This window comes from Limanda limanda, chromosome 20, assembly GCF_963576545.1.
Source record: "Limanda limanda chromosome 20, fLimLim1.1, whole genome shotgun sequence".
NCBI lineage: Eukaryota > Metazoa > Chordata > Actinopteri > Pleuronectiformes > Pleuronectidae > Limanda > Limanda limanda.
Genome location: NC_083655.1, coordinates 5,440,572 through 5,465,579, shown reverse-complemented (window position 1 = coordinate 5,465,579; position 25,008 = coordinate 5,440,572). Strand labels below are relative to the sequence as shown.

The following is a 25,008-nucleotide window of genomic DNA, read 5'->3' as shown; positions in this document are numbered from 1 at the left end:
GACCCTGGCAGCTGTGTTGCAACTAAATCTTTACAGCCTTTAAATATAAGACATAAGAATTTGAAGTTAAATATTACACGTATTAACACTTAAGCATAATACATTTAAATGTGTGTATATTAACATCCTCACAAATTATTGTCAACACCGTATCCGTGGAAGGTTTGCCTGTTACATTTTCGTGCAAACTCCAGATTTTGATAAAATCTCAGCGGTCTGGTTCTCGAGTTCCCTGAAATAAGAACAAATCGATTATAATGTACAACTTCTTGAAATAAGCACTCAGTTGATTAAAGGTTCATCAACTCACGTTTGTTCGGTGTGGTCCTGCAGTTCAACATTGCAGGTTTCAGGCAGTAGCAAAGCGAAACCTCCAGCAGCAATGGGGATGGTGCCGTATATCAGCATGGGAATGGTGTGATGGTAGACGTCCAGGAGTCTGACCAGTGGAGCCAGGATTCCCCCCACACGAGCACACATGGAGTTCAGACCTACACCGCTCTGCCTACAAGTAAAGATAATGGGCTCATCAGCTATCTCAAGTAATTGAGTCAAAAGAGACAGTGTTAGCCAATATGGCATCATAACACATTATTATGTCTAGGACAATAGCTCCCTTACCTTATAACAGTGGGGTATAGCTCTGCAGTGTAAACATAGATAACAGAGAAACTGGCAGTTGCGGCAAATTTCCCCAGAACAGCGATGACTGTTACGACTTGAGGAAGATCTAAAGGAAAAATTATAAATCAGACAAAATACATTTGAGACATTGGAATTAACCTTTTAATGCAAAACATTTTAAAGATAACAATAAATTCTGTCATTATGTAACACGTTACCTTTAGGAATCACAAGTGTCCCAAGACAAGCGCAACCTCCAAAGATCAGCACCCCCGCTTGAAACATCCTCCTCCCAAAGTGCTGGATGAGTGGTAGAGTTCCCAGACGTGCAGGAACTTCTACGAGACCAAAGATGAACTGCATGAGGTAGATATCCAGACCAAAGCTGCCGACACCCAGGCTCAGTCCATAGTACATCAGACTTGTTGCAAACCTATCAAGTGAGAGACATGTCCTCAGTGCCATCACAAAGTTATTGGTTTAAAGGTGTCGTCAGATTGTGGTTGAAATAAACTCTCACCAGAGGAAGCTCATTACAAGAGCACGTTTTCTCAGATACGAAGTCCTGAAGATGTCCAACATGTTTCCTCTTTTGGATGATCCCACAAACCCAAGCTAAATAATGAAGGTATATTTTTTTCTTCATAATATATTTACTTAATAGCTTCATTGTGCTTGAGGTTGCTCACCCTCTCTACCAGGTCTTCTGGGACCTTCCTCCCATTCACCCTCGCTGCCCTGCAGATTTCCTTTATGGCCTCCTCCTTCTTGCCCTGGGTGAGGAGCCAGCGAGCTGACTCTGGAAGAATCCTAGTTGACATTTAGATTCACAATCACAAACTAAAGTATAACCTAAAGTATTATATGTGGCACGTGAGGCTTCTGACCAGTAAAAGATTCCCAGAACAAGGACAAGGGGGCAGAAGAGCACCAGCTGCAGGATCCTCCAGTCACGGATCAGATAGGCAATGCCAGACATCATCATCAGTCCAAGAGGGAAAGAAGTGTGGCAGATGATGGCACAGAGAGCAAACTTGGAAGAATCACTCCATTCTCCACCTTTAGGGCAGTAGGACAGATGAGACGGATGTTTTTACCAAACATGGTAGGAATATTACTTAAGATGGTATCTCTAGGTGATTCAGTTTGGAGCAATGGTCAAAGGTCAAGGTCAAAAAAGACATTCTAGCTTGAAAGACAATATTAAACTCATACTGAACAGAAATCTTTTCCCCATAACATGTAATGTAAGTGAATTGATAAATGATGTCATGCATGGATCAAAACTAAGTTTTGGAGCTCAGCGTAAAAGTGAAGAGAGGTTTAGAGTTTTTAGGCTGATAACTACAATTCTCACTTTCTCTTTCTCACGCTTCTAATTTTCGGATTCCTACTTTGGTCATCAACGGGTTTGATGCTGCACTATTAGGAAAATGGTACTATTGCGATACTAAAACGTTAGCAATAACTGATAATAACTGAGCTACAGCACTCATGCAGGGTATGCCTCGCCCCTCTGAAGCTTTTCATGAACATGTGATATCATCATGTGCTCAGTTTATCTTGGTATAAATCCACACCAGTATAATTATACTACCCCTTGGTGGCAGTACCAGCAATAAGACTCTTGTGGACAGCAGTGGTGCTGCTACAGTACGGTGGTACTAAGTATCAGAAGTTTCAGTGTTGTACCAACCTATGACGAATGCATTAGCAAGAATGCCTGAAATTGAGATGCCACCTAAGAATTTGATAACGATGTAGACATAGATGTTGGGTGAGAAAGCAACAGCGACACCACACAGCAGTAGCTGAAGGAGCGAGAGGAGGACAACGAAGCGTCGACCAAACCTACAAAGAGAGAAGAAAACCGTTACAGATGTGAAATAAATTCATCCAATTTTTTTCTAATAGTTGTGTGAACCTGTCAGCCATCGGCACCAACACCAACGCTCCAACCAGGAGACCGGCCATGTAGATGGACTGTGAAACCTCAATGAGACTGCTCCTGGCACACACCAGATCAAACTAAGAAACAGGATGGGATAAAGAGAATGAGACTTTGTCCCACTATTGAGAGCAGCCACATAACCGTGTCTGTGATAAATAAAATGAATTATCTTCTACATTAACATTCCTAAAAACGCCAATTATCTCTTAAATTGTTTTATATAAAAATTGTATTTTGCTCTGAAGTGTTCATATACGTCTCATACCTCTGTCACGATGCTGGAGGCCCCGTCGGGTTTCTCGTAATTTGATCCGTTCATGCATCCTGTTGTTGTGTTAATCCCAAATGCTTCAATCTTTTCCAAATCCCAATCCACAGGTGTGAACATTTCACAGCTCTCATACTTTCCATCTTTGTTCACAGGGATGGTGAGATTTATCTGTCTGCCCACAGTCAGGTTGGGTCCTCGGTCCAAGATCCAGTCAGTGTTACAGTGATGAGGGAAGTTCATGCCTGTGAACACTTGACCAATCTCATCAAAAGCTACAAAAATGGTGGGGATGCATAACGCAGCAACCAAACGTTTCTGAAATAAACCAAACTCCCCAATCTCCTTCAGGATCTGCCCGAAGCTGCTCATATCGGTGTCTGTTTGTCCTCAGAGTGCCCAAGAACAAGGAGGTAACTTGGTAATCTCTTCCTGCAAGTTAAAATGTAAAGCGCTTGCCAAGAAATAGGTGATCAGATTGTTAAAATGTTACTTGCAAAGATCCTTGGAGGCGAAGTCCAGCTGTTGTTCAGCTGTCCAGACTTTCGTACCTTAATTAACATCTTTGCATAAATGTGTGAGGGAAGAAGATGTTTTAAAAGATGTTTTACAGCACATTGCCCAATCCTGTGTCCCATGGTTGGATAACTTTCTGTTGACAGACAGGTTTGAATCTAATAGTTGTTATTAAAAATGTTTATCAATGCAATGGCTAGTAGTTATGTTTGATCCAATCAGATGAAAACAAATCTACATGACTCTCCCTGTTTAACTGCAGACTAAAGGCCTCTGGATAAACATGAAAGAGATATGAGTGAAGCTGTTAACATCCAATCAGAACTACGTATACCTTGACTGGTTTGTAAGACCTTGTTTTCTGGGACAAATTAGTGTTGTCTCTCCCATTTTGCCCGTTTCTAGTTCAGGGCCACCACACAAACAAGCTGAAAATCTTCTGAGAGTTTACGACATGGAGTCCCACAGAGGTAGCACCCTCTAACAGTGTTTGTTTATTAATTAGCCAGATTACAAAACAAAAATAGGGAACCAATTTCCAGGAAAGTATGTGAAGGGTGGGACATGGCCCAAGTGGGAACCGATTAAATCTGAAGTGGAGCCGTATAAATCGGTTGATCCAGGATTTCTTTTCACTTTCTTTGCAGCTATGGTCTGTGTCGCCCCTCCGAAGGTTTTCAAGGCCGACCTTGAATTGGAACAGTAGTTCTGTGACTGATGTTTCTTGACATAAGCACAGAAACAAAGCACACGGAGAAAGGCCTGTGATATATTGTCGCAGTGCACTAATCAGGATGCAGCAACCTTTTCAACATTTGATGAAAGGGTTGTTAAAAGACAAGATAATGAGAACTATGAACTTGAAGGGAGTAAGAGCTGAGGAGGAAATGCTTTTTTTAACTGTGAAAAATATTTGAATTACAACTTGAGAAATATCCCTATTCCGAAAGAACGATACAGCAGGAGAATGAAGGATTAAAGGCGACGGCCATCATTCAAAATATCAAAGTACCAGTGTACAGGACTGTCTCAGAAAATTAGATTAGAAATTAGAAAAAAAAGATTTTGTTTTGCTGTTATAAATCTTTTTTTTACTTGGTCTGAGGAAATATTCTAATTTTTTGAGATATGATTTTTGAGTTTTCTTAAGCTGTAAGCCATAATCAGCAATATTAAAAGAATAAAAGGCTTGCAATATTTCAGTTGATTTGTAATGAATCCAGAATGCATGACATTTTTGTTTTTTTTAATTGCATTACAGAAAATAAAGAACTTTATCACAATATTCTAATTTTCTGAGACAGTCCTGTATGTAGGTGACTGTTTCTCAGTTCATTTTCTTCATAGATAGTATTTTATTAACTGGAACAACTTATTCTTAATCACAGACAATGATGCATTTGAATAAATCATCCAGTGCTAAGAGTTGGCTGATATGCTCATTCTTTATTGATTCAAAATAATCAAGAGAAACATGCTTTGAACTCCTAAACGATCAAAAACAGAGCAAATGAAAGAATGGAAAAATAAAAAGAAAGAAATAAAGTGAAGAGAGTTGGGAAATTGAAATATTTTACAGCCTTGATGAGCTATTGCCTGGACAAAGGTTTCATTTTTTTTATCTGTTCAGTTGCCCCGGGTTTGATAGACGACATGTAAGCAGGACAGTAGAGACTGATGTTGGAGAAAGAATCAGAACAAATCAAGTAGATCTTCATCTAAGCAGGGCTCGGTCTTTACAGCACACATGCACACGCACTTTCTCTCAGGGCACATGCGCTCTTATCCTGTCAGAAAACCAGATGAATGGCACCAAATACTGTAGTTTAGAAACGTAAGTGTAACGTTGGGGTTTTACCGACGTCGTAAAACACCTCATCTCCACGTGTAACAACGCCTACATTTCAAAGACACTGAAAATCTGAATCAAAAAAAATACACTTGGTCATTTTTAAGTTAAGGCTAGCGTAAAATGTTACATGTTTTTAAAGTCAAAATACAAAGATTTCCTCTTAACATTTCATCTGTAAGCAAAAAAAAAGAATCATTCAATATGGCATCTGGAGGGTCATGATATTATCACATCACCAAATTAAACAGTAAAACCTTGCTGGCATTCGAGATCTACACAACAGAGCAGAGTGTTTCAGCCAACGTCGTCTGCGCCAAATACAGAGATGCACATTCACGATGTGAGATCGGGCCTGATTCAAAAATGCAATTCTGATCATTCATTAAGTTTACAATCATAATTTTTAGGATGGGCCGGTATTAAGTACCCTAAAGTTCCGATACCTGTACTAGCATCAGAAATGCCTCCGTTACTGCCGGAAATGCCGGGTCGGGCATCGGCGAGTACGTGAAACTAAGTACTGATCCGACACCACGTCTAGTTTCGAAAACAGCTGTTTTACTGTCCTGCCACTGGAAAGTTCTCTTTTTAGCTCGGTGAACAAGTGAGTTCGGGCAGTGTAGCGTTTCCCATGTTAGCTAAGATGTCCACAATTTGGCAAGATTGTACGCCCAATTAAAATGGCAACTCAAGACTTCCGTTTTTAGTGCGGTGCGATAGAAAGTATTTGTGCATTTCTAGATGTATTTATTAGTGTTGTTTTTCAAATCGATACTAAACGAAGATTTACTTAACCGGAGCCAAGCCATGCAACAATGATAGTAATCATCACTTTCATACAGGGTTAGTAGCATACAGCCGTTTAAAAAGGGTTGTATATGTTGATACTAATATCGGATCGGTACTCTGTATCGGCAGATACGTAAAGTCCAGGTATCGGAAACGGTATTGGAAGGGAAAATGGCATCGGAACATCTCTGAGTTAGCAGACAGCTGTGGCTCCACGGCAAAATTCTATTCAATATTTTTTTCCCCCAAAAGGCAAAAAGTGAAAAGCTGAAGTCTTTCTTTTTACGAGTAAAGGTAAATAAACGTCATATGAAATACAGTAAAAGTGACAGTTTGTCCTGCAGAGCGAGGGAAGTCAAAGCCAGACGGCGTTGTGGTTGTCTTCCTTCACGCGGCGCCACAACCCACAAATCGTGTCATAGGACAGAAAAAAGGCCGAGAGTGAAACACCCAGTACAAAAACAAATCAATGCCAAATGTCAATATTTACATACTAGAGGTTAAATCAAGTACTTATGTTTCATCCACATAAACAAAATATGCACTGAAGTCTTTTTTTGTTTTGAGTTTTTAAGGATTTGAGAAACTTATTTCCAAACAGACATAAACTTATACCAACAGACACATCTGCTCATACAACGTGTGTGTGTATGTGGTTTCAGGTGCTGTCAAACATTTTACTATAATCACAGATTATTAATTTCCCCAAGAGGCCAATATATACAACAAATCTATATCAGGTTTCTGATTTCATTATACATCAATTCGGAGTTCTGATCGTCACCTTATAACTCATAATAAATACAGAGGTGACTTAATTTATGTGTCTTTTTTTCTTAAACATTTGATTTTGATTTTACATTTTAATTAAGATTCATGTCTGATGATATTTAATATTTTCTTAGTCAAGAAATCCCACGCGTGTCAGTAAAAGCTACAACACACCATTGCACTGGTTGACATTTTCCTTCGTAACAAAAAACAAGATCACCGTTGTTTATTGAGTTAATTCCACATAAACATTCGTGATTTACGTCTGTAAAAGGTGATTTAAACGGAATGGCCAGTTACTGAGGAAAAATATTATTATTAATAATAATAAATCAAAGTTTAATATTGGTGACCTTATTTTTAGAGATATAAATCGTCCTTGGGAATAAATGGGCTTTGAGCTGAAGGTCATGCTCAGGAAGTTTAACTATTAACTATTTGTTGACACAAAGATATATAGAATAAACAGAACAAAACTTAGCCTATTAAAGACGGTTCAATTCTATCTGACGACATCATTTGGCATCCACACATTTCAGGTTTGTGTACAATATTTTAACCCCCCCCACCACCTTTCAAAAGAAGTAAAAAAGTTTGACATCAGCATCTGAAACCACACTTGTACATTTCAGACAACACAATGCTTCATACGGTGCCTGGGGACCTCCCCGAAAACGTGCATTCAGTAGTTCGGATGAATATAAGGCATTGTTACACTTATTGGGATTTAAGGGTGCTAGTTAAGATTGTGCAAATGCATCACGTATTAAAGAGAGAAAATAACCATTAAGGAGACCAGAATGAGAAAAACAAAAAGTTGGAGATACTTTCATCCTTCTACGTATACACTGTAAACTTTCTTTTTTTTGTCGCTGTTGTGGAGTGATTCTTAAACTGAACGCTCTGGTGCTTCAGCCGAGTCGGCGTCGCAGAATCCTATGAGTGATGAAACGGTACTGTTTTCTTTGGCAGTAGTGGTTTCTTTACAGCCATAGAAAGAAAAAAAAAATGCATTAAACTATTTTTTTTGTTGTAATTTTCACATTTTTTTAGGCAAGTCATGGTTCCAGGTAGAACAACAGTTTAACTAATGCTGAGCTGAGCAAAGCCCATCAGTTTGACGTCATCTGGTAATTCAGATCCCTCAGTTCCAGAAGCCTGTGAAAATAACAGAGGAATAAAGAACAGCTAAATAACAGTTTTGAGCAATGACACATTTCAAAAGGTCAAGTGAAATATTCTTTATGTGAAAATAGTCAGACAAGTTTCACGTTGTCATTACGAACTCATAATAATTCTTGCTGAAGTATCGATGACTTTCTAGAAACTACTTCAAACATTTTCAGCTCCAGTTGAAAATGGGACTTTAAAAGTTACTCACCAGTTTGAAAGTGACGTTTTTATTGGATTGAGGCTCATCAACTATTTTCTGCAAATTTGCTGCAACTGGAAGAGAAAAGATGATTCAGTCCGATGGAAAAAAAAAAAAAAATACATCTTGAACTTCAGAATATCTTGAATATGTGTACGTTTTCAGACATGAACTATGGAAAATATCTGGAAAATTGGATCAGACATTGTTCAGTTTAGTGCATGTCTGAAAGCAGCTGCAAGAACAAATCTTCTTGTACGAGTGGTTCATGCATGAGGAGCTGTATTTCATCCATTGTGGACTTTTTAGACATAAAACCAAAAGACAGACTTTTAACCTTCAGATGAATATTGGGAGAGAAATGTTTTTTGAATCACCGACCTACTACTAAGTCCTTCCCGTCCACCAGACCAGCTGACACTAGCTCCTGGGACACGCCGTCTGCTGTGTCTGTAGAGAGTATGAGAAACAAATATTAACAAGTGGCTTAATAAGTGTGACAACACAACACTGATGCAACAGTCAAGTCAATAGAACAGTTAGGGACTGTGTTGCAGCAGCTGTTCTTCTCAGTGAATATTGAAATATAATGAATACAGTTTTTTCAACAGAAACATCAACTTGGTGACAGGAACATTCATATGTCGGGTTTTCACTATTAAAAGTGTCCAGAACAAAGAAGTCCACCTACCTCTCCCTGGCATATACTCAAAGCGGATGTCGTTTAGCTCCTTCTTAGAGTTTCTGAAGGGACGAAGGAAACAAAAACCACATCAGAGGAGTTAACTGGATCAATCATTGACTCTTTCCATTGGAATCAAATTGCCATGTACCAATCATAAGTGATGGTTTGTGCATGTAGTGCTGCATGCTTGCATGAATGAGTGTTTGAATGGGTCAATGTGAAAAATCTATCATATTTAAGTGACTGATATCGCGTGTGAACTCTTGGAGCAGCCTGATGGCCTATGTGCTCTACATGGAGCCATTCTTGTTTAGCATATAAAAGAAAAGCACAGACACGCAGGGATTGTGAAGACAAATCACCTTTTCCTTAAATGATCTTCACGTGATTATATAGAAACATACCTTAACCTTAATACCAAACTAATGGGAGCCGTCACATCTCCTGAGGCAGCTGGAGCCTGTCGAAACACATCAGAAAGAAACATACATATGAACATAAAGCAAAGTTGAATTACAGGTTTGGTTTAATAATGAGCACGTCTACAGGAACAGAATAAGGAAGTAAATTTGTGGTTTAGTAATGATTGACATATTTGTAGCCTTAAACCAGAAGCATATGAGGGAAACATGCTTTGAGCGAGTTCGGACTGACCTGTGTGGGAGAAGCAGCAGCAGCAGCAGCGCCTGGTGTGGGAGACGCAGCCTGGGCAGTGGATTGAGTGTTGACTGGTGTGGGCTGCAGTGGAACCTGGCCCGCAGCCTGAGGTAGTTCTGCCTGACCTGCGGCCGGCGGCTGGAGTTGATTACTTGAGGGCTCAGGAGTCTGGAAAGCCTGAAGGAGACATTCCATCTGATGTTACTTATGTTTTTTTTTTTTTTAAATCCCTGTTCAAAAGACGACTGAACAGCTTAAAAGACAACTTGTTAATGGAGAGAAACATCTATCCAGTATTTAGTACAATAAATCCTTATTTTGTCTCCTGCTACCACTTTGTTTTACCATAATTGTAGTTGGAAGAAAATAGAGTCGTTGCCCTTATGCTTATCATTTTAAAAAACATTTCACACTTTGTATGTAAAAAATCTTTAAATTCACAGTTTTTCTAGAAGGTTTAAAGAATAATATCAAAACCGTATCAAACTGTGATCCCAGTGTTTGAGGTAGAACTGTGGAAGGAGATTGTTGGACACTCACCTCCTCCGAGTCCTGCGACCCCTCCTTCACTCTCGGTGACTGTTGAAACAGAACAAACACTCAGAGAAGGATTTCACTGTGATGCCTTCAGCAAAGCAAAAAACCGCACGCGTGGATGCAAAGAACACAGTAAGCCAGAGAGGAGGGATAATCAGATTAAAGCGTTTGCTCACTCGTTTACTTCCCTAATTTATCTGTCCATCACTCAGTTGAGCATTCAGTGATATCATTATAGTGGAGAACAGAGGGATGAAGCACTAATAGTACTTCAACTACCCTTCACTGACTGGTGCCGATATGGTCGGACGATATGAGATGAAAGAAATATGACAAACAGTAGAAGACGTTGTAGCTATACCTTAAAAATGTCTAGCTATAAACGGGCTATTTCATAACAAACAGACCTAATTACACGGGGAACACTGGATTTATAGAGCTTTTGTACCCGTAACTAAAACAGTAATTTCTGTGCTTTTATGTTCTTATGTAGTTTACATTTTTCATTCTATTCTGTTATTATTCTAGTCTTTCATGCCTGTATTTATTCTGTACTACAGCAGCCATAATGCCCAGATTTACCCCTTAAATCAACCTTTATTTAACTCATATCAATGGATAAGCCAAAAAACATAAGTAAAATTACCCAAAACAAACTAAAATCAAAACATATAGAGTAAATGTCTATCACGATATAAGATCAGATCCATATCTTCCACCTCCATGTGCTGCTAAGTGAGTGGTAAACGAGTGAAGACATATCCTGGAGATTTAGATTTGAAAAAGCCAAGAAGCAGAGTAAGTCAGAAGAAAGTCACACAGTTACAGCGTCAAACAGACAAAGGGTTTAAGTTCAAACCAGAGCAGTCACACAGAAGCCTCGCAGGCCCACATGAAGACAAACTGACTTGACTGAGAGGACGAGAGGACGAGAGCTGACGACTGAATAAGCCCATTGATTCAGACGTCATGTGACTGGTATTCACGCTGTTACTGAGGAAACAGTATTTGTCTCATCAGCACTACAGTCTATAGTGAAAAAGTGTTTTTTTTCGGAGCCCAAGAGTTATCATTTAGCATTAAATCATTGATGCTTCAATTATTCATTGAACATCTGCGGGACCTTATATAGGAATTCAAAGTTCAGTTTGCCAACAAGTAGCGGGTAAAAAAGCAGCATGAAAGCAGCGGAGAGACTTTAACATTTGAAATCACTTGATGGTGATTAGATCAAAAATAAAACAATCAAAGGAATGATTGGTAATTTGACTTTTATTAATTAAAAGTGATTTTGTCAGTTTAAATAAAAAAAAGAGGTTTTAGAATGAGAAATTGAAATACAGATGGCGTCCAGGAAAGGTAACTCTCACTCTTTTTAGTTTTAGAAAACGGTCAGTGCAAATAATTAAAGTCCTCCAAGTGTGAGCAAATTGAATAGCTTAATTTAAAAGTGCAGTTAATGCATCTGTGACCTTTAAAGCATGTTTTCTTTTATATCCTATTCTTTCCGGTTAAACTAACCACAATCTCTGCTACTTTTCACTGAAAACCACATATTGGCTTATTTTCTACGTGACAGAATAGCTCACTGTAATAAAAGACACCTACTGCAGAGACTAACTGGCTGCGATGAGGTCGACTCCCACTCGCATGTCATCTTCAGCACGGAGACATTTCTTTTCAGAACCTTTGCTTTCCACAACCCTATTGCACAACTTAATCCGGTGATTTCTACGGTAGTTATGTTATCTTCTAAATGGGTTAGTGTTCCACCACAGCGTATCCCTACATAGTTCATTTTCAAGACGAGACTTACTAATCTGGTTTATAACGACTGTGAAGAAAAATGTAAATGTCTGACTATCTGGATCCAGTTTCCAGATTTTTTTCCCTCACTCGTGCACAGCCCTCGCTCTAACAACAAAAGGTTATCTGCTCTTTCCTCCACCCTCCTCCCCGACTGCAGCCGTCACATGCCCCCTAGCTAACGTGCAGAGAGAGTCCTTCCTTGTTAGGGGAGAGCCATCTGTATTTATGAGACAAGTGAACAACCCTGGACGAAGGCAGCTCGAGTGGGTAGGCGAAGCGCACTTGTCGCCTGGGGGTGCTAACAGGCTTCACCTGCTGCTCCTTGGCCATTGGACAGAACATACACACATACAGGGGGAGACTCAGTGGAGAGGCAATGGACAGACATGCACATGACAATTTCAAAAGAGAACAGCGATTGAAAGACAAGACATGTGGGGTGTGTATCAACAGAGTTAATGTGTACATGTGAAGGAGAAAAACACAGAACTTGTAGGTTCATCTCACCCTTAAGGCAGCAACAGCAGCTTTGCCCTCTTCACTTTCCTCATCCAGCTCGTCATCACTCCATTCCCATTCGCCGTCCTCCGTTTTATGCAGCCGGCCACTGGAACCTGGCACTCGACGAACCTGACACACACACACGGACACACAAAACTGTCTTAGTGGCAAGTAACTGGAAATTATAATATACTTTGATATAATGACATATTAGCAGTTGCCGTCTTACCCTTTTTGACCTCTCGGTTATTGTGGGCGCCCTCTGAAGTAACTTCTCGTTTAAATACTCGTGGGTCTGACACAAGAGGCAAAGAAAAAAAGGCCGTCACTCCAAAATCATCTGTATTCGTGCATCTGTAGCATGATTAATTCTTACTTTATACAAGCAGTTAACACATATTGTGCTTTACTGACACCCTACCTTCAATTAATTAAATTTGGCGTGTTGATAATTTGGTAATATAATAAACCGATTGAAACAAAATTGCATGTCTGCAGTCAAATTTTAACTGTAGTAATCACTAATCATTCTTACAGTGGGGATAGTAAACTGTTTAGATAAGCAAGGCCTGCCCTCTGCTGGACATACAGAGTACTGGGGTTCCTGCCATTGACCAGGGTCGTGACCAGCAAACCAACCAGGTTGTGTTTGGGCCGTGTGACATGCTGAGGCAGCTCTCTAGTTGTTCCAGACGATAGGGCGCCGGAGCTGGAGGCCGGAGTTAGACTGCTTATCCCCTTTGTTAGAAACAGATCTGTGCAACCAATACTGAGAGGAATTCTGCAGTGACCTCAGGCAGATACACTGACAAATGAAAACGTGAGAGGAAAGTGAGAGGAAGCCTGACTCACACAAACACGTCCTCAGGGAGAGACACGTTATTGGTTGATTTTCAACTCTTGATGTGTTTAGCTTTTGTGCTCCTTTTCCAACATTAAACCCCTCGTTCAATCATTCCCAAACCTCAGGAGCTAAAAGGAAGCAACAAAAATCAATCTCTTGTCATTGAAGGGATTCAGATTAATTTTAAACTGAGGCTAAACTCACAGAACTAAGACACAATCACTTCTGCAGGCTCAGACATTTACTCATCAACCAGTTCGACCGGTGCCTGAAACGGAGCTGATGCTGACTCACTGAGTCATTCATTCAGTCTCAGGTCCAGAGGGAGCACAAGCACCTACCTTCGCTTTCTGAAAGAATTTATGCTTCAGCAGCTCTAAGGATGTTGGCCTGAAAAAAGCAACAGAGTAACAATGAATTAGTCCAGTTAATTTGACTGTCACCGCCTTTATACCCCCCCCCCTTCCCACTGATTGAAAAACTTGGGACATTACATTAAACAGAACTACCGAAGCGCGATGCAACAAGATGGCTCTCAGGACAATAAAAGCAATTATATGCTACTTTGCTCAACATGAATTAAGTTGTGTAAAACAGTTCTATTGCCTGTAAATTGAGTGTCAACAATTGCACCTATGACATGTTATTGAACGCTGTACATAATTAGAATATTGCAGATGAAGCAACGACATTGATGCCTTGGATTAATGCGTTTACTTAAAGACACTGTGTTACACGGCGTGCTCGAAAACTCAGGAGTAGCATGGACAGCAGATTTCAACAGTGATGTGTTTTAAAACTAAAACTCAGTAGTAGCTACAATCTGCACCTTTTTTCTGGTTCTTTCTGTAGACACATCGAGATCATCTTCCTGAAGGATTTTCCATATTTCTTCACCATCTCCTTGTCTGTGATGCCGGTCTCCAGGGACGGAGGGTCATTCTGCAGCGTCAGCATCAACACCTGAAGAAACCACAAACACGTTTGCTCAGACAACACAGGAGAACCCACCGGTGTCCACATTTGTCCTGCATCATAAACCAGACGTCTCTAGTAACGTTAGATTGTTCCACAGTTTTCTCTTCTCACCTTCATTGGCGGGTATTTGTGATAAGGTGCAGCGCCTGTGGCGAGCTCGATGGCTGTGATTCCAAAACTCCAAATATCTGCTTTGAAATCATAGCCCCTCACCTGCAGAAACACAAATCACATTTAGCCTATACAAACAATCTCTTTATCTTGTGGTAGGATAAATGTTCAATTATCTAAAACATGACATTTGTTCACAGAGTCCTTTGTATGTTTCATTCTTGCATTAAGACAGAAAATATATAAGACCAGTTATATTAGAGTCTTATTGTGATGATTGGGAGTGTTTTTTAAAACAATGTCAGTAAAAAAATATAAATGAAAAATGACTGTGACCTTCAATAGCATTTCACGTCAATGTTGCTTTTTGGCTGCTTAGATAAAGTTGTGTTAGGTCTGTATTTCTGTGTTTTCTGCTGAAGAGGACCGACCTGCTCCATGACCTCTGGCGCCATCCAGCATGGGGTTCCCACAAACGTCTTGCGCACTTTATTGCGAGTCATGTCACCACCTGTGGCTAGAAAGGAACTGACGCCAAAGTCTGAAGAAAGGGGAAAGGAGAGGGTGAAAAAAGTTGATAAACACACAAAGGACCCAAAGCAGTAAGTCAATAATAGAATTGTCAAGAGGGTTAATGGTCTTCCACAGATTGGGGCTCCTGTGCATAAATACACCCAGATACTGGAACAGAGTCAGCAGTCTATCAGGGGAAATGAGGCTGCAGCAGCAGTGCAGTTTGGGTGTGGGAGGGTGGGGTTGCCTTAAGGATAAATACCTGCAATTTGCACCGAGCCATCGTCCCCGAGGAGAATGTTTCCAGCCTTTACATCTCTGTAAAGACAAGAGAAGAATTTTTTCATGAGTGCATTTCCTACAGAGCTGTCAAAGAGAAAGTGATGAGGCATCTTGTGAAGTTTAAATGGTAAAAAACATATAAAGAAGGAAAGAAGAAGGAGAAAGTAGAAAAAACTGTTCAGTCACTGATTCAATGCAAACTTGAGATATTTTACTTTACTTAATCTGCTTACTAATGATGAAATCTTGAAAGAACGTATAAGCTTCAAAGCATTCATCTTTTTCGCAGAGTGGGCTTTTTGTAAAAGACTTAATTAATGGTGCACACACACACACACACACACACTTTCTCTCTCTGTTGTTAATCTGTTCAGCCTCCCCTGGTGGCGATACGCGGATTCAACAGGGACAGCCGTCTGAGTGCCTGTCTGCCACACAGAGCGAATATTGCCATCTCACCAGCCAGACAGAGTTGTCATAGCAACAGACTTTCAGAGATAAAGTCAAAAGGTTCAAATGAAAGGCAACGGCAGTCAGCTCTTCCTGCTGTCCAGCATTTCAGCAAGTTAATGTTCTTATTAAAAGAGGATAAACCAAAGACAAACGACATGTGCATTGATTTTAGAAGGATGTTATATCCAGCAGTTCAAAATGCTATTAATGGAGAGGTTGTAGGTACCTGGGTATTGTTATCCATAACATTGGTGTGCAGTAACTACAGTTGTGCACTAAATTGATTATGCAGTTTATTCAAACTCAGAGGCAGAGTCTCTTTGCCTGGCTGCAAAACAAGTTTCCCCTCGGGGACAATAAAGTTGAATTTGAATAATGTGAGAGACTTCAAGAGGGCAAGACCTCTGGAGAGAGACAAGCCTGAGAACACTGTCAGCCACTATTCTGACGGTAACGTCTCAAATTCACAGTTTACCCAAAGACAGCATCTATACTGAATCATGTCAATTCAAGGTTTATCGATCTCAACAACTGAGCAGTTAACCTTGCTGCCAGTAGGGGGCAGTGCAGTAAAAAGCTTGCAGCTTTTAATGACAGATAAATGGTGTTGGATCATCTAGGCAAAATAACTGGTCTCAATGCAAATGTAAGAATAGACTGGTCTTCGGAGCACTGGTTTGGAGATGAGACATGACGCAGCTTCCAACAAACAAAGGCTCACTTTACCATTTTATTGGACACATAATTTAATCCATGTAATACATCCACTTGTGCCAAACCCCATGGGCTGCAAATGCTGCAGAGATAAATGCAGTGGTTTGAAAGATTCTGGTGCTACTGAGACAAGAATTCAACTGAAGCATGTTTACAATGTGAAATGCAAGATGAAAGTTTCTCTACATTTCAATTGCCTGGGTTTTGGACTCTCCCTGAGGAGTCTGGTTTTGCAGCAAAAAACTAAAAGGGAGGGGGGCGTTGGCACTTTGGCTCGAGCACCCCTTGTCCTGCAGCTATAAGCTGCAAGTGCAATCTTTACAAGCAACCTACTCAAGATGCACAATGTGCCAAGGAGACTCAAGAGCTTGCAGGTCGTAGTTCAAATGTTTGTTTAAATGCTGGTGAATACTTGAGTGGAGAGGCCTCTTCTGCTGAGTGTTCCAGTAAAATACCCCATTGCCTACAGATCTTGTGTAGAGAGGGGTTGGGAGTGGCAGTGATGGAGAAACGACCTTTGTAAACTTTAGACTCAACCGAACTCATGGAGACCGCACAGAAACGTTAACCGAACTTCTAATCGGAGTTGGTTTCAAACTATTTCACGGCATGTCGAGTAAGTTGTAGCGTAGCAGCATTTTGTTAAAACTAATGACAAAATAGTTGTGTAAACTTTTGCATATGAAACTGAAGAATTAACATTTCATACCAATCTAAAAAAAAGTAACTTGTCTGCATTGGGACGCTCCATTTACTATGTGTACATATCATCAGTGCTATATCACTATGTTTGCTGTAATAATAATGTTAAAGTGCTCTTTTAAGCTGTAAACAGGAGCTTTTCATGTTTATTTACATTCATTTAGAGCTGTAGAGTGAACTCAGTGCACTGTCGGAGATTGATTATTTTTTTCCCTCCCCGCGTCAAATCTATTGGTTGAAGAGTGAAGTACATTTTTAGTCGACCCAGATTTTCTATGGTTGACTGCAGCCCTATCGGTGTCTCGTCTAAGCTGTAGTTTAAATTATCAGCCCGAGACAGAAAGTGTGTCAGTGTGCTACATCTGGCAAAACTTGCACAACTGTCAGAGTAGGGACGATGCAGAGAACAGGAAAGGGAGGATGAAAAGCAAACATGACAGCCTTTGCTAGTGGATTTGAAAAAACACCTTTAGAAACGTCTGCTGCCGTGAAGAGGGTCTGTGCTCTGCGGCTCTCTGACTTGTCCCGCTGCCGCTTTGCTGCCCTCACATAACAGCTATAGGTGACAACAGGTCACAGTATCTCCCGCTCTCTTGCACTCACTTCTTAATTAAGAACACGCTCGTCCCTCGAAGGCGGGTGTTAGCACATACAATGGGGATGATTTACGTCGAGTAATTTGAGAGGTTGCTTTTTAGGGATGAGAGGGGAGGTGCAGAGGAAGACCACTTGAGGTTGAAAGGCATGTCTGGGAGTATCCCAAAATAATTTTCCTGGTTTACACAACCGCTGTCTCCATCTCAGAGGGTCCAGTTGTATTCAGGGTGTCACATGGGTTTGAATATTCAGTGTTTTAATGAGATATTATGAGTTCAGACTGGGCCAATTACCCATTCGGGCCATATCCTCTAACTTCGAAAAAAGAGAAGCCAGAGCAATGTATTCTGTTTCTATATGTGGAAACACTCTCAAGAGTCGACCTATGCTACTTTAAGAGAGAAATACTCTCCAATGTAGAAGTTACACTGAGCTTTTTTAATGATGTTGGACATGTAGAGCTGTTTTGCTATCAGGATAAAATAAGAAGTTGTTAAATTTGTAAATTACTGATTGACTTCACATCAATATTAGTTTAATCCGAATAATAAGCTCAAATCACGAAATCAGAGCCATGTTATCCTGGTACTCACTGTCCATATATGTCCATGTATGACATCATCATCACTACAGTCATGCTTTCGTTCAGCTTGTTTAAATCCCCAAATTAAAACTTCTCCACAAAAATAACATGAATATTATTTTAGGCCCGATTTTCAATTTAATTGATCAACTACGATAACAAAGCACCCAGGAAGCTCCGTCATCCTCAAAGAGTGATCAAGGCGATTTGATTGCATCCCTCCTGCACTGATTCAAGGACCATGGAGGCGATGGTTCACTGCAGCAGATTGTAACACTTAGGGGAAAAAAAGCTGCAGAGTGCAGACAGTCATTAACATTCACAGGAGAGGAGGAGGAGGAGGAGGAGGAGGAGGAGACACAATGCACCATGCAAGTTCAAAGAAAAACTTTGAGACAAAAAGAGACAAAAAGCCAACCTGCAGCTAAAGGCCCAACTCCTACAAGTCACCCAGCCATATAGTACAATATTAGGAATGCTTGGAGATACAGGCTTATTAATGTTTGTTAAAGACCCTTAAAGCTTATCAAGAATGTTTCTATGGAAGGTGTATGCCACAAAAAATATTGAAACTTAAACGACACATGTGATCTCTTTATATTTATGACCAACTGAAATGATAGTCGAGCAGTAGCCAGGTGGGAATAGCCAGGCAATGAAACTGTCGAGCAGATTTATCATCCTCATCTGGCGGCTCTCGCACCTTTCAGCTCCACCGGGTCACCTCCTGTGACATCACATCCTGGTGCCAGGCTCACAATGCCCCTAACAGGATCGTAAAAGAGGCTTTATGAGATATCCTGTGGGTCCTGAGGGGATGAAATACCTCTTCCGTTTTAACCATACCCTTTTGACCACAGAAATATCGTTCCTCTGGTTCTATAGTTTGATTGCTTTTTCCAAACCGCTGAACTGCACTCTCATGTTTTTCCAAATCATTCTTTTTTATTTCTCATTTCTCTTTTATTTTCTCATATTTTCAAATCTTGCTTTAAGAGCCTCTCTACTCCCCAAAGCAGCATAACAACAGCAATTACTTGATTATTGCTAAAACACATAATCACGTATTTTACCCTCCGAGGATGCAAGGTTTCCAAAAACGAGAAAAAGCGACTTTGCAGTAATTAACTCACAGGCCAATTTTTCTAAGATTCAACCGACGAGGTATCTGTCTCTTGTCATGTGTACAGTGTCTGTCTACCTGCTACTTGAGTTAGAGAACAGGTGTCACCTCTGATTCACCGCTTCTCCACGTTGCTGTGAACGTGGAGGTGGAGCAGTTGACCGTCTTGTGGTAAATGTCTCTGCTCGAGCCTACAGTGCAAGGCCGCTACACTCTAATTGCTTTTCTGCCATCCCGAGCTGGATGAAGCATATCATGTGATACTCTCTCTCTATCCCTCCCTCCCTCCGTCCTCGGGACCTTCACCCACTTGACTCTCTCCATCACCCCTGCCCAGAGGCTCCTTCTCATATGATCCGGCTTACACCAGGAGGAACGCGGGGAACACATATACTTTCATCTGACCATTGCCTCTCTGTTCTCAGTATGTCAACGGTTTTCGGGGCTCACATTTTTCTTTTCACTCAGAAACTAGCGATGGACAGAAATGAGGAACCCTTAATAATTATTTTCTTTCCTTAAGGCCAAGGAGTTGAAGGCAGGTTTAATTCAGCGACAACATTTCCCTCTCTCTGGCTCTGATGATAACCCTCTCATCAGTATGCTTGAAGTGGATACTTGAATGCTGCAGCAGACCACAGTGGACTTTCCTTTTAATTAAGATAATGTCTTAAATAGTGTAAATGTCCATTCCACATTTCGCTTCCGCTTCAGGGTAAAGCAGTTTTCTAATCAGCAGGTTGTTGAGACTATATCATGGCTGATGACAATACATCCCTGATCCAGACCCGTGGTTCACGTCTTCAATCAGGCCTCTCTCCATCTCGTGTTGGCATGCTACAGTGAAAGCTGCTCAGCTGTTAACCAAGCTGAAAGGCTATGCATTATTTAGACGAGTAGCCCGTCTGGGGCAGTGTGTGTGTGTGTTAGTGGAAGAAAAAAAAAAAAGGAGACGTATGAAAAAGTGAGTAATGAATATTAAAAACAGAGGAGGTCGTGTGACAGCTTCTCCAGTCCGTGTGTTGGCTGGGTTCATTGTAACGGAAGGACGGAGTACAGGGACTTAGCCAGGTCTTGAAAGGGCTTAGAGGAGAGCTTTCCGCATCACATTTCCTATGGCACGTAAATCTGCCATTGACACATTCCACTTATGCATGGACATATAGTAGCTCTTAAAGATTATCAGCTCGAGGTGTGGTATGTGTGAAGTCTATTTACAGACATCTTGCAGCACTTTTTTGATTTAAACATGTTTGATTAAAACACTGAGGGGTTTCGTCATATAACATTAACAGGAAATAGTAAAAATGTCGATAGATTTTTTTCATTCTGTAGTGTTGAGTTATTCACATTTGTCGCAGCCCATGGTGAAGCATTCTGCCTTGTCTCCACACTGATCCGCATGGTATCCCTGAACTTTAGGAGTGAGAGTGACAGCCTGAAAATGCCATTTCACGGGTACAGTACGTCTGAGTTAATGAAAAACACCAAGGACTTCTATAAATCGTATTTTGGATTAAACCATGCACCGAGACATAAGGTAATTTGCATAGGTTTCTCACTAAGACAAAATAAATAAGTGTCAGGAAAAATGGAAAACACAATGAATGCAACAGATAAACGATAATGATGAGTATTAAGTATCAATATTAACGAATCTGTATTTGAAAAACATTGAATAGGTTTAGTCTCAAGAAAATGTTATCTAATGACCAGAAATGCAAACATCAGCTCAAGGTCTCACCAGTGTGTGTTTCCATTGACATATTAATGTCAATAACACTGCAATAACAAATGGACACAGACGTCACTATTAAAAATACAATGTTGAATGTACTGAAGTTGGGAGACCAACCTATTAGCACAACTCTTGTTACGCTAGTACCAGAGAGGAAACAGTCAGGGGTAGAGTTATGTATTTTTGCTCCATAAACACTCAGGGTGAAAACTGTGTACTTAGCAGTGATGAAAAGTCATGTGTCAGTTTTATTTCAGCACCAGAGAGGAGGCCGACGAGCCTCTTTACCTGTGGATCTGTCCGTTCTTGTGTAGATACTCCAGTCCCTCCAGCACGTCTCTCAACACGGTGGCTATGCTGGCCTCGTCCACGACGCCCGTCTTGTGTTCGCCTCTCGAGATGATATGCTTGATCACGTCTAGCACAGAGCCTGGAAAACAGATAAAGCACAGCGGTTGATAAAAAGGCCGGACTTAACAACATATTGCTTCATTTGTCATTGTTGAAAATTACATTTATGATTGTCAACATTACCGTCAGACAGAAACAGAGATTATCCAGTACTTGGCTTCTTTGGGTAAATAAACGTTGTAAATCAAGATCTCACATCTCTGAGAAAGTCACCTCAGGCTGGCCAGTTTCATTTGTTTAAGCCTCCTCTAAAACAAAACGCATTTATGAAAACACACACTTCCTGCTGGATTGGCATTCAGTCAAGATAATTTATGAGTAATCTTATATTGTTTAGATAAATTAGATTGTGGGTACACAACAGCTTCTTTCCAGATCCGGTCCAAGACCCAAGATTAATTTTACTGAGGGAGGAAAACAAGATTTAGCTGCCTAACCCTAAACATCACCACAACCTTTCAATTTGGCCAGGGCAAAACAAACCAATGGTGCAGGGAGACATATCACAACATTCATCACAACACATTATTTTAAGGGGAAATCTATCCTAAAGAATCTGTGTTGTGCAATCTTTGTTTTCAGAAAGTGCGGAGAGTATCTCCCAACATAGACAAGTCTCTCATTGATCTAACAAGGGGAAAATATGAGTATGTATTTTTCATCCAAGTAAGTTTCATTTTGAACTCGTGCCCACAGGTGTTAATCAGATAATATGGCCTGTTAAAATCACCATGGCTACTGACAGAGCTATTTCATTTGTTGCCATTTACACAGCCGCTCTGGGATAAGACTCTCGATGACATCATCATTACAGTCTCTCTGCAGTCGAAGTCACAAACAGTTTCAGGTCATTATAAACTGTATGTGAAGCCTGTTGAAGCATGAATTTGCCTTCAGAGCTGTTTTAACAATGTAGAGATCTGCAGTACAGATACGTGAGCAGGGTAGCATCTGGGTTTATAAGTCAAGCAGATATCTTTGTCTTCATTTGCTGCAGGTAAACAGAGGAACTAGTGCAGCTCTGTGAACTGACCTGGCTGCTTAGTTCCCCCCCCCCCGAAAAAGACAGGTCACCCTCAACCTGGCTCCTGCTGAATAAAGGAGCGCTACGGATGAAAAGTCAAACCGCTGTCCGGGTACGATTTCCTTTGTGCGACTTCCAAAGAATAAAGAATCTCTCTCTGAAAAGAGGTTCAGTATTTGCATTCGACATGACAGAAAATTGGGCGACACTGGTGAATGGGGACAAAGCAGAGAAGCAAATAGCATGGCACTTGCCTGACAAGCTGTATTGTGCGACACACACACATCACACTGCTACACTGTGTGTCTGTCCCTCCCTCTCTTGCTTACACACACACACACACACACTCAGCGACACACACACACACACACACTGAGCTGCACTTGCAAACAAAAGCTGGAAATCGCCCTTTCAAGTCCCCGAAAAACACCATCCGTGACATAACTCCGGGACTTAATTGATTGCCTCTTAGCAACTGTGCCAAGTGAGGGGTGCAAAGACATTAGTTTGCTCCTTGACTTCAGGGTGTCCTCGCCTGCGGCACTCAGACAAGCGCTTGCTGCATTACCCAGAGAGGCTGACAATGTAGGGCCACCTGAGACCAGGCCGTATTGTTGCAGCGAGTCTTCGACAAAGCGAGACAGAGCGGCGAGAGTAAGAAGGGAGTGAGGGAGGGACGATGGGTTCAACGGGTTCTTCGTGCAGTGACGGTGCACAGTAGAAAACGTGATTCAGCAGCGAGGGGAGGAGACAAACCCGTCCAGCGAGGGGATAGACGAGGGAAGGCAGGAAAAGCCGAGTAGATGTTTCTGACTGTGAGAGATGTATGTGTATATGTCAGCATGTGAATAGGAAAGACGCAGGAGGAGAGTATAAGAAGAGCGCAGCCTCAGGTCTCTGATGTGACGGCTCTTTGTAGCTCATTGAGAAAAGAAAGCCGGTTTGGTTTTTATCCTCCTCGGTTCTCTCCACACCGTTCCCTCCTCTCTTTCGCTCTGTGCTTCTGCAGGGGGGGGGAGGGATCGAGGAGAAGTGACAGGTGACGAGTAGAGCGCTCACGGGCAGAGGTTGAGCAAATAGAGACAAGTTCCAATTACAGCGGAGATGTAGTTCTAATGAGCCAATAAATGAAAATGTGATTAGAGGAATAAGTGTTCATGTGAGTGCAGTGGGTAATATGTAGGGACGGGAATCGGCAGGGACCTCCCGATACGATACTATCACGATACTTAGGTGGCGATACGATATGTATTGCGATTCTGTAAGTATTGAGATTCGATATTACGATTTCCTGGGATTTCTTTTGGTTATTTTTTTTTTTTAAATACTGGACCATGGAAAAATGTTGAATCATTCCTTCAAATACAACACAGTCAAATTCACTTAGAGCTTTACCAGTTTTATTTAAAATATTAACATTAACTTAATGACTGCCAGGCAGCCAATAGAGAAAATAAATAAAAATGTGCCCTATTATTGTATAGCCCCTGTCAACTGCACACAAACTAATAGATTAAGAAATGTATGCCACTTAGGCTACTTTTAAACAATAAATAAAAGGTAAATTAAATAGAATGAATAAAAGTTTACTTAAAATATAAACTTTGAAATAAACAAAAAGTAGGCTATTGTTGTTTGCATGTAGCCTATGCAAAGCTATTGCTTGGGTATGTTTAGATTCTTGTGCAAAAACAAGAGCTGGTCAACATGCTCTGGGTTGATGTTGCTCCCCCAATATATCCCCACCCCCCCCGGTATAAACCAATAAATATATATATATTTTTTTTAAATCGATTTGGGAGGCAGCATACCGATTTAAAATCGTCATTCACAAGAATCGCGATTTGTAACTGAATCGATTTTCCCCCCCATCCCTAGTTATATGATGGTTCTGTTCTTACTCACTCAACTAGTTATAAAAAGTTCTGATGATGTCTCAACACAGTGCAAGTTATGTCCAGGTTTCCCATAGACCATACAGATATGAGAGTTGTATCAATCTTCTCAACTTACTCCTTCAGATCATACCAGGCCACGTCTCCTTTAAGATGAGGGGGCACTGAGGGAAAAGGATCCCCAAGAGTTCCCGCACACACACACTCAACCACACACACACCCGCAGCATGATGCAGACTTTGGAGGATCACTAAATGTCAACCTTGTCAGCCCCATTCAAATTCATCTGATTGAACTCTTCATGGCTCATTAGGCTGTTTCATCGTGCTGACACTGATTGACAGGTTAACAATCCCAAAGTTCACTTTGGATAGGAAAGACTACAGGGTCCGAGACAAATGACACCTGTTGGCCTGGTTGAGCGGTGCTAGTCCGAGCCCCCAGGGGGAAACTAGATACAAATCATGGGGAATACATTAGTACTCAACTGTATTGTGCTGGAGAGCATGGAAGTACCCACAAAAAATAATTTCATGATATGTGTACGATAAGATTTCTCATTAAAACGGTCACAGGTTCAAGAGGCAGGAATTTGAACATAACTGCGCTTCATCCAGCGACCTCACCTTTAAAGTCTTTCCACTCTCGTGGTCAGAGCAGGAGGTTTGAGACCGAGGGAGAGGATCAGAGAGAAAAGTGGGGAGGAG

General features: G+C 40.9%; 2 protein-coding genes across 2 annotated transcripts in view; both read right to left on the bottom strand.

Moving 5' to 3' along the window:
* Nucleotides 1–306: 306 nt before the first annotated feature.
* On the bottom strand, nt 307–3,215 carry LOC133027130 (solute carrier family 22 member 13-like). Its single transcript, XM_061094154.1, has 9 exons — nt 2,841–3,215; nt 2,549–2,652; nt 2,321–2,475; nt 1,512–1,683; nt 1,314–1,434; nt 1,145–1,239; nt 843–1,057; nt 622–730; nt 307–505 (listed from the first exon to the last, which is right to left on the bottom strand). The coding sequence occupies exons 1-9, from the start codon at nt 3,213–3,215 to the stop codon at nt 307–309; spliced, it is 1,545 nt and encodes a 514-aa protein (XP_060950137.1).
* Nucleotides 3,216–4,785: 1,570 nt separating this feature from the next.
* The window catches only part of oxsr1b (oxidative stress responsive kinase 1b), a 35,965-nt gene continuing 15,742 nt past the window's right edge, over nt 4,786–25,008 (bottom strand). Inside the window, exons 4-18 of the mRNA XM_061093826.1 lie at nt 21,259–21,400; nt 15,041–15,096; nt 14,697–14,806; nt 14,266–14,367; nt 14,006–14,139; nt 13,518–13,566; nt 12,562–12,627; nt 12,339–12,461; nt 10,026–10,064; nt 9,483–9,662; nt 9,233–9,288; nt 8,835–8,887; nt 8,525–8,593; nt 8,153–8,217; nt 4,786–7,929 (exon numbers count right to left, since the gene is read on the bottom strand). Of these exons, the coding sequence (XP_060949809.1) occupies nt 7,855–7,929; nt 8,153–8,217; nt 8,525–8,593; nt 8,835–8,887; nt 9,233–9,288; nt 9,483–9,662; nt 10,026–10,064; nt 12,339–12,461; nt 12,562–12,627; nt 13,518–13,566; nt 14,006–14,139; nt 14,266–14,367; nt 14,697–14,806; nt 15,041–15,096; nt 21,259–21,400 (1,319 nt within the window). The 3' untranslated portion in view covers nt 4,786–7,854. The remainder of the gene's footprint in view (nt 7,930–8,152; nt 8,218–8,524; nt 8,594–8,834; nt 8,888–9,232; nt 9,289–9,482; nt 9,663–10,025; nt 10,065–12,338; nt 12,462–12,561; nt 12,628–13,517; nt 13,567–14,005; nt 14,140–14,265; nt 14,368–14,696; nt 14,807–15,040; nt 15,097–21,258; nt 21,401–25,008) is intronic.

What these genes read in the sequence shown, in the direction of transcription:
- LOC133027130 (XM_061094154.1), bottom strand. Translation starts at nt 3,215, where the DNA reads ATGAGCAGCTTCGGGCAGATCCTGAAGGAGATTGGGGAGTTTGGTTTA. An exon ending in GTTCTGGGAATCTTTTACTG is followed by an intron (nt 1,435 to 1,511) that starts GTCAGAAGCCTC and finishes AATGTCAACTAG; the next exon opens with GATTCTTCCAGAGTCAGCTC. An exon ending in CTATACCCCACTGTTATAAG is followed by an intron (nt 506 to 621) that starts GTAAGGGAGCTA and finishes CTTTACTTGTAG; the next exon opens with GCAGAGCGGTGTAGGTCTGA.